General features: G+C 25.9%; 1 protein-coding gene across 4 annotated transcripts in view; it reads right to left on the bottom strand.

Moving 5' to 3' along the window:
- LOC117172478 overlaps positions 1-3,706 on the bottom strand; it is a 4,518-nt gene extending 812 nt beyond the window's left edge. Inside the window, exons 1-3 of one of the 4 annotated variants that reach the window (XM_033360456.1) lie at positions 3,488-3,706; positions 2,840-3,147; positions 1,559-1,649 (exon numbers count right to left, since the gene is read on the bottom strand). In XM_033360456.1, the coding sequence (XP_033216347.1) occupies positions 1,559-1,649; positions 2,840-3,147; positions 3,488-3,494 (406 nt within the window). In that variant the 5' untranslated portion in view covers positions 3,495-3,706. The remainder of the gene's footprint in view (positions 1-1,558; positions 1,650-2,839; positions 3,148-3,487) is intronic. The other 3 variants (XM_033360457.1, XM_033360459.1, XM_033360458.1) reach the window with 3 other exon arrangements.
- Between the last annotated feature and the right edge of the window lie 5,941 nt (positions 3,707-9,647).

Here is a 9,647-nt window from a genome sequence, read left to right as displayed (position 1 = left end):
TAAATTTGCGACTCCAATTGCGATATTTTAACTAAAGAACATTTTCAAGGTACGACTGAAAAATCGAAAAAAAAATAAAACCCTTGCGACACTGTAAGCATGGGAACTTCCAATTATATTACTTTCTAAATTCAAAAGCTCTTAATTTTACATTCACTTATAAGTTTTTACGAAGAAATGCGTTCAAAAAAGAAAGATCTGATATTGTGTTAATTTCAAAATCGAATTTTCTCAATCAAGTATTCAATAACTCTACAAACTTGAATGCTTCTAAGTTTTATATATATTTTTTCGAAATCTTCCAATTCAAAGTTTTTCAAACTTAAATATTCTTATTTATTATAAGAATAATATTCTTATTTTTAAATTCTAAATTATTATTTAATATATTTTTTTCCTGTCAACTACAAAATTCGAACCTTTTAATTTTAAGATATTCAAGTCGTGTAAATATTCTGAAGCTCGAATTTTATTATTATTATTGCTCTTATATTATATTATTTTATTATTATCTACTTAAGGACCAGTAGATCAAAAAAACAGCATATTCGTTTATACTTGAATTTTATTTTTTATCAAAATTAAAAAAAACTTCCATTCATAGTGGTTTTAAATTCAAAGATTGTTTTAACTACAATTATTTAAAAATTCTAAACTAGTATTTAATTATTTCTTATTTGCTTTGTCCAGGCGCAAAAGCTTTCACTTGGAGTATTTCTAAGTATGATAATTAATAAGATAATAAGATAATGATAAGATAAAAGATAATGAGATAAGATAGGATCAGATAATTTGCTAATTTGAATTTTGTTTTTGGGGGATTTTTGCATCAAATTCTTGATTACACTCAATTTGAATTAAAACACAATCCATAGAGAAATCCTAATAAATTCAAATGTTTTCCGACTTTTTCATGTTTTTCAATTTTCTTTCGTCAAAATTCTGAATTGGACAACTCAGATTCTATTTAAACTTAAAGAGCTTCTAATTTCAACCCTTAAAATCTTTTAAAATCTGTTTAAAATATTTAAAATATTTATGGAATGATAACAAATTTTTTTCAATCTTTAAAATCTATTGACATTTCTGAAATATTTTGAAATGTTCGCGAAATCTCGGAAATCTTTGTAAAATCATTGAAATCTTTTGAAGCCTTTTAACTCATTGTGAAATCGTTTAAAATAATTGTGAAAATCTTTGAAATCTTTTAAAATTTTCAAGATGTTGCTAACTTTTTATATATTACTAAGTTGAAATTTTGAAATTTTTCTGTTTTTGTGTCTGTAAAATATTTGCGAAATATTTTGAAATATCTAAAATCTTTAAAAATCTGTTTGAAATGTTTGTAAACTCATTGAAATCTTCTTAATGCTTGCGAAGTCTTTTAAATATTTTCAAATCCTTGTGAAATATTTTAAATCTCTAAAAATCTATTCGATACCTTTAAAATATGTATTTGTGAAATCATTGGAATCTTTGCAAAATCTTTGTGAAATATTTAAAAAACTTTTTGAAACATTTGTAAAATCTTTTAAATATTTTGAAATGTTTGAGATACCTTTCAAATATTTACAAATCTTCATGAAATTTTCCAAATCTTTGTAAACCCATGAAATCTTCCAAATCTTTGTAGACCCATGAAAACCTTTCTGTAATAATTTGAAATCTTTTAGAATATTGTATATCTGTGAAATAATTGCGAAATCTTTCAAATCTTTAAACATCTTTTTGATATTTTCCAAATATGTGTTTGTGAAATTGTTGATATCTTTGAAATCTTTAAAAATCGTTTTGAGATATTTGTGAAATCATTTAAACCTTTGGAAATATTTGCGAAACCTTTTTTAAAATTATTGAAATATTTTTGTATTTTGTATATCTGTGATATCTTTCAAATCGTTAAAAATCTTTTTGGTATCTTCAAAATATGTATTTCTGATATCATTGAAATCTTTGAAAAATCTTTAAAATCTGCCAATCTGTTAAAATGTTTGCAAAATCTTGGAAATCTTCGTATAATCATTGAAATCTTTGCGAGGTCTTTAAAATCTTTTAAAATCGTTTGAAATCTTTTTAAAGGCTTTGTGAACTTTTTGAAATCTTTCTTAAATTATTGAAACCTTTGAGAAGTATTTCTGAAATCGATTGAAAACTTTTGGAATTTTTTATATTCGTGAAATCTTCGCAAAGTCTTATGATATCTTTTGAATCTTAAAAATCTTCCAAAATCTATTTGAAATCTTCAAATCATTTGTGAAATCATTGAAATCTTTCAAATCTCTTGAAATGTTTGCGAAATCTTGGAAATCTTCGAACAAGCTTTGAAATCTTTGTGAAATATCTTTTGAAATCTTTTTGATATATATGAAATATTTGTGAAATCATTGAAATATTTGAGACCTTTTTAAATATATGCGAAATCTTAAAAATCTTTTTAAATATTGTTTAATCATTGAAATTTTTGCGTAATCTTTTGAAATCTGCATAAAATGTTCTAAATCATTGTGAAATCTTTTGAAGTCTTTGTGAAAATGTTTAAAATCTATCAAATATTCGCGAAATCTTTTGAAAATTTAAAATCCTTAACATTGTTTTTTATTTTGATTGATTCAAAATTCGGAATTGAACAATTCAGATTCTATGCAAACATGAAGGGCTTCTTATTTCAACTATTGAGAAAAAATCTTTTAACCTTTTTATTTTTCTCATTCCATGACGTAACTTTCAATTAAAAAGCCTGAATTAATTTTTTTAACTTGTATTGAATAAGCCTTCTTCTCTCATTAATTGAGAATTATAAAATAACCTATATGCACCAGTAATATTTTACTCAAATTACATTGTAATAATATCTTTCATGAAATGCTGAGAATTTCGACTTTTCAGACATTGCTTCCTGACGAAAAGTAGGAAGACAATATTTATCATTCCCCCAATTCACGATCAATCCATTACTAACTGCTGTAATTAAACCGTTCTTCAGTTCTTGTTTAAGAATCTCCGCGGTCTTATTTCTCGTAGGATAATAACTTTGAAGATGGTTTAAAATTAAAGACGAGGGCACATAAAGTCTTTTCATCTGCAATTCTTCCACAATATCCCTAATCATCTCTGGTGTGATTGATATATCCCCTCTTCTGACTGGTTCTAAGAATTTAATAATAAAAATAAGATATAAGGAATATATTATACACTCTAATAAAGAAAATATAATTATACCTATTATACTCAACTCCCGATATAAAACCCTTTTCGGGCATGGCTTGACTAAGGCCTGATACTAAGTCGGAGAATCCAAATGCAAATAGGCAGGGCCGCTGTAATAATTTTTGTTAGATATGGACCCATGATAACCTGGTGCAACTAACGCGCTGAGAGTGCCGTCCTCAGGCTGTTTGTCGCGCTCGCTTGAGCACAGCCTCTTTTTGGGCCCTGGATCCTTATATCGGGGGTTGAGTGCATACTAATTTTAAAAATTCAAACTTACTGGACATGTTATTCTGAAATTTGCTTGTTAGTTAGTCAACATCTTGAAAATTTTTGAGTCGATTATTTTTCTTAGATTTTTAAAGTTTAGTTCACATTATGAACATCCGACGACATGGTGATTTTCAGTTTAATTTCGCGTTTACATATTATTAATTTATTACCAAAGTTAGTTATGTCTCACAGCGAGAAAAACCGGAGACATTTTGAAAAACAAAAACAAATCGTTCTTTGATTTTCGATCGCATCAATTTTGTATATTCAATTATTTTCTTTTCGGCATTATCAGGAGATGTACGAGAGGCTGATCACTCTTGAAATTGGTATACAATAAATCTTTATGAAGTCATTGAAATCTTTACAACCTTTGTAAAATCTTTTGATGTCTTTGAAATGTTTAAAATATTTGTAAAATTTTTTTATTTCTGTATATAAAATCATTAAAATCTTTGTGAAATCGTTTGAAATGTTTTGAATCTTTGTAAAATATGTTGAAACCTTTAAAATTTGAGAAATCTTTTTGAAATCTTTTAAAATCATTGTGAAATCATTTTAAATCTTTTAAAATCTTTGTTAAATTTTTTAAATCTACGAAATATTTGCAAAATATTTTTAAATCTTTGAAATATTTGTAAAATCATTAAAATCTTTGCGAATTTTAATGAAATATTTAAAAATATCTTTGAAATTTTAGAAATATTTTTATATTTTTATATAATCATTGACGGCTTTGAGAAATCATCTGAAATATTTGTGAAATCATTTTAAATATTTTCGTAAATGTTCGAGACCTTCGAAATTTTCGTAAAATAATTTGAAATCTTTTTAAATACATTTATAATCTCTTACATATTTGTAAGATCATTCAAGTCTGCAAAATCTTTAAAATCTTTTGAATCGAAATACTTAAAATATATTATATTTTTGTGAAATCTTTAGAAATCTATTTAAATACATTGAAATCTTTGTGAAATCTTTGAGATAATTGTGAAATCATTGAAATCTTTTGAAATATTAGCAACATCTTTTAAATGTTTGTGAAATCATTTGAAATTTGTGAGAAAACCTTTAAGGGCATGCGACACAGTGGAATTCCTACATTACCAACCTCTTTTTTCTATTGAATAAAATTTTTTTTTGAACCATAGAACTTTTTTTGTAAATCAAATATCGAACTCAAAATTTCAGGAGAGCATTAGAAGACATTATCCTACGTTTATGTACTGCATTTGAATCGAAATTTGGCAAAAAATTTCAGAAATAATTTTTTTTTTAAATTCCGATTCAAATGCAGTACATAAACGTAGAATAATGTCTTCTTATGCTCTCCTCAAATTTTGAGTTCGATATTTCATTTACCAAAAAAGTTCTATGGTTCACAAAAAAATTTTGTTCAATGGAAAAAAGAGGTTGGTAATGTAGGAATCCCACTGTGTCGCATGCCCTTAAAGTCTATTAGATTGTTGTGGAATCTTTAAAAATTGTTAAAATATTTTTGAAATCATTGAAATATATGGAAATATTTGCAAAATCTTTGAAAATTTTGTGGAGGTTTATGATTTTTTCGTGAAATATTCTAAAATCTTCAAGTTCTTTGGCGATTCCTACCTTACCGAGACTTTTTATTTTGTAACTTATTTTCACGCGAAGCGTGTATCTACGAGCGATCCCAGGTCAATAGGTCAGATCTACTCAATTTTAACCCAGAAATGTCAAAACCCTTTACCTTATTCTTTGCCGCTGGGAACCCTTAAACTCGAGACCCTTATTTCTATTCGAAACTTGACGATAAAATTGAGAATTAAGAAATAAAATAATGAATGTTTAGTTTTCGTTGCTTTAATATTGTTAAATAAAATATTCAATGCAATTGTAATTTTTTATACTCACAATTTAAATTCCCTAAAATTCTTTTGTTTATAAATAATTCAAAATTTACTTTTCAAAGTAAATTAAGAAGTAGCAAGGAATTCACGCATCCTTGAGTTTCTATTACCTAATATTAAAAACATAATCAATTTTAAAATCCATAATAACAAATTTTTCAATATAGAATTTTTCCCCTCCAGTTGCGATAGCGTTTTTCAAAACTTTTCTATTAGAAATTAAATATCACTTTTTCTTTCAAAAGTTTTTTCGAATGATTCAATTTTAAAGGTTTATGATTTTAAAAATTTACATTTTGAGAGGTAAAAATGATAAAAACTTAATTTTTTATCGTAGAAAAATGTGTGGCATCAATTTTAACTTTTTTTTAATGTACTAAAAATTCCACAATTTAAGCAGTTTTTACTTTGAGACATTCAATGTATTTTAAAGTATTATCAAATTAAAAATTAGTTTTATTTGAAAGCGCTAATTCATTTCAATTCCTTTGAATTTTAAGTAATCAATTTTTAAAGTTTTTAACTTTTTCTATTCTCGAAATTTTATTCTGAAATAAGTTTATTTACAGATTCTCAGTTTGAAAAAAAATTAAAGTTCGAACACCTGGAATTTGTTTTTGACCACTTTTTTGTATTATTATTAGTATTTTTTTATTATTTATTATTATTAATGTCGAAAACATTTATTTGTGAACAATTATCTGCAATTGCTTCTTTCAAATACTTTGAATATAATACTTTGTATTTCAAGCTCAGTCAAGTTATACCAGAAAAAGGGTTCTTCGAGCTCTTCCAACTGGGATTGTTTTCAAAGGACTCATAAATTTCCTCTCAGTTTCCCGTCGAAAAAAAATGTGTAGATCTTGAAAAAGGCCGATCGATTCTGGATCACGCTGCACCTGTGGATTCTAGAGACCCCTGCTCTAGCCCTAAATTTTTATAATTAGGAAAAAAGGTTTTTTTTTCTTTTTTCATCATTATTAAAATTTAGGACCAGATCCATCTATCTTAGTACTTTTTATTTATTATCCTAAATTTATAACTCGATGTGGCGCTCCGTGTGAAAATAAGTTAGGAAATAAAATAAGTGTCGGTAAGGTAGGAATCTGGTCACGTGGCCCACTCGTCACATGACCTTAAGGCTGTTGGAATATCAAACATCAAACTTTAACCTCAAAAATAATTGCTTTGATTTACTCAATTAATATGAGCATTACATATTTTTTTAAATAATAAGTGGTACTCTTATCCTAAATATAAGTGTCTGTATAGAAAGAAAAATTGTTTACTTTGATCATTTTTGCGTGAATTGAAATTTTCGAATTAATAATAATAAGTTAGGAACTAAAAGTGTCGGTAAGGTAGGAATCTGGTTAAGAATTTATATTTACTATATTTGTGAAATCATTTAAATCTTTTCAAATATACGTGAAATCTTCGTGACATTTTTTGCAAGATTTTAAAATCACTTTGAAATATTTGAGATTCCTTCAAATCCTTGTGATATCTTTGGAATCGTTTGAAAAATTCTAAAATCTTAAAAATCTTTGTCAAAACAATGAAATCTTTTAAAATAGCTGCAAAATATTTCTAAACCATTCTCAAATAATTGAAATCGTTTGAAATATTTTAAAACATGTGAAACAAAGTTCAAAAGTTATAAAATATTTCGCAGTTATTTCAAACAAATTTCAAAGATTTCATACAGATTACAATGATCTCACAAATATTTCGAATAATTTGAAATATTTGAAAACATTTCAAAACATTTTCACAGATATAAAAAATTTAAAAAGATTTGATAAAGATTTCATAAATTTCACAAAGATTTCACAGAGATTCCAAAGATTTCAAACGATCCTACAAAGATTCCAAAAATTTAGCAAACGTTCAAAAAGATTTCGATGATTTTACAAATGTTTCACATATATTTGTGAAATCATTCAAATATTTTTGAATGTCTGCTCAATTTTTTGAATCTTTGTAGGATCGTTTGAAATCTTTTAAATCACTGCGAAATCTTTGTGAAATTAATGAAATCTTTATCAAATCCTTTTACATTTTTTTTTTGTAAATGTTGCGAAATCTTTTCAAATATTAACTTGAACTTTCTGCGAATTCTTTGTAAAATAATTGCAATCTTCGTAAAATCGAAATGTTGGAAATAATTGCGAAACTAAAAAATCTTTGCGACCTCTTTTGAAATATTTGTGAAAGTCTTAAAAATGTATTACATTTTTGCGATATCTTTAAAGTTTTTAGAACTTATTGAAATATCTGCAACAGTTTGTTAAAATTTCGTAAAAACGTTTGGAATCATTGCGAAATCTTTTAAATGTCAGCGAAATCTTTGTAATATAATTGATATCTGTGTGAAATCCTTTAAAATTATCGCATTATCGTAATTTTAAAATTAAAATTATAAAATAATTGGTAAATAAATACTCCCAAGTTTATAGGAATAAGATAACGCATATGTTTATTGCGATCAAATAGAAATATAAACGTGTAATCGGAAAAAATAAATTTGCATCGACAATCGACTACGAAAATAGATGTGGGTATGTAAAGGTATAGAATATAATACAAAAAGACATGGCTCGTTCGCGCAGCATTACAATATTACATTGTTAATTAACTATTCATTCATTAGAGTTTTAATTTTAAATAAGACAAATTTCGAGTAAAATCGCATTTCCTTATTTAATTATTCCTTGGCATAATTTCAAGATCGCCGACACGCATTAAAATGACATGGAATGTTTCGAATGCTTTGTATGAGATTTACAAGAAAAAAGCTTTAATTCCAAGAAATACAAATTTATATCCTTAATTATTTATGTGCAACGACCTATAATTGTGTATTTTTTATCAGTTCTAGGTAAATACATAATTATCTCGTCTGCTTAATTATTTAACTAAACGAACTTTTTGCACTTATAGTGCAAAATTCTCTAATTTAACGCGCATAGATTAATGAACTTTCTCTATTTTCAACAGCCTGGCTTAGAAAGCATTTTGGACCGAGAATCTACAGTTTGGTGCTCTTGTGTCTTAAAATTTCTCGCAATCGAGTTTCTTGTGCGTCTCAGAAACGCATTGTCGTAAATTCGAAACACAGCACAGATTGCCTTCTTGTCATTTTATTTTCTAAGAATAAAAAAGTGTATAATGAGGAAATTCTATCATTTAATTTCAAATAAGTCTAATATATTTGGCGTAAGGCTCCCTTTCATCATTCAGGGTGTCTACTCAAATCCTGGACAAAAATTCACCGACAATTCCAGACTTTTTCCAGGCAATTTCACGAGTTAATTACAATTTTTTTCAATTCTTGTAAATATGTAATTATATATGTATGTAAACAAATTGTTAATTGTGTCTAAAATTGAATAACTTTTTTTCATTTGGGAAAGTTAACTTTATTAAAGGAGAAGTGATTTTTTAATGGTGCAATAAGTTTCTTTGGATTTAATTAATATGTTTAATTTAGAAAGCGTCGGCACATTATATTACAAGATATTCTTAAAGGTTTCATCACCATCGAATAATTGAATGGTATATAAATAATACTAGAAACATAACTAATCATTTCTTGAATTCGCTCCTAATGACATTGAATTTGAATAGTGCATAGTCAATACATTTATATTTTAAATGAAGGACATTTTCCAGATGAATAGAAACCTTAAACACAGAGGGTAAATAAGGAGACTTTTCACGAAAATAACGAGAAATATTCTTTCAAGTAAAACAAATGTGGGTACTATATTAAATTCAGTTTAAAAGACTTCAAATTAATAATTTTTCAAGTAAAATTATTGCTTTTACAACAAGGTAGATGAATTTTAAACCCAAAAGATTAATTTTCTACTAGAAAGACGAATTTTCAACAAAATAAATGAGTTTTCAACAAAAGAGTTCAATTTTCAACTTGAAAAAATCAATTTTAAACCAAATAGTTGAACTTCTAACTAAAAAGAGCGATGAATTTTCAACTAAAACAATGGAATATTCAACTGAATTACTTCATTTGTCAGTTAACAAATCAATTTACAAACAAAGAGATAAATTTTAAACTTAAATTATGGAATATTTATTCTGATTAGTTTAAGCTTTAGTTAAAAAAAGTTAATTTTCAAAATAAGAAAAAACGAATTTTCAACAAAATAATTAAATTGTTGATTAAAGAGATGAATTTTCACTTCAAATGATTAATCTTCAACCAAATAAATGAATTTTAAACATGAGTGTAAGTTTCAAATAAATAGTTTA

The sequence above is a fragment of the Belonocnema kinseyi genome, chromosome 5 (genome assembly GCF_010883055.1).
Source record: "Belonocnema kinseyi isolate 2016_QV_RU_SX_M_011 chromosome 5, B_treatae_v1, whole genome shotgun sequence".
Lineage (NCBI taxonomy): Eukaryota > Metazoa > Arthropoda > Insecta > Hymenoptera > Cynipidae > Belonocnema > Belonocnema kinseyi.
This window is presented reverse-complemented; position numbering and strand designations above follow the sequence as displayed.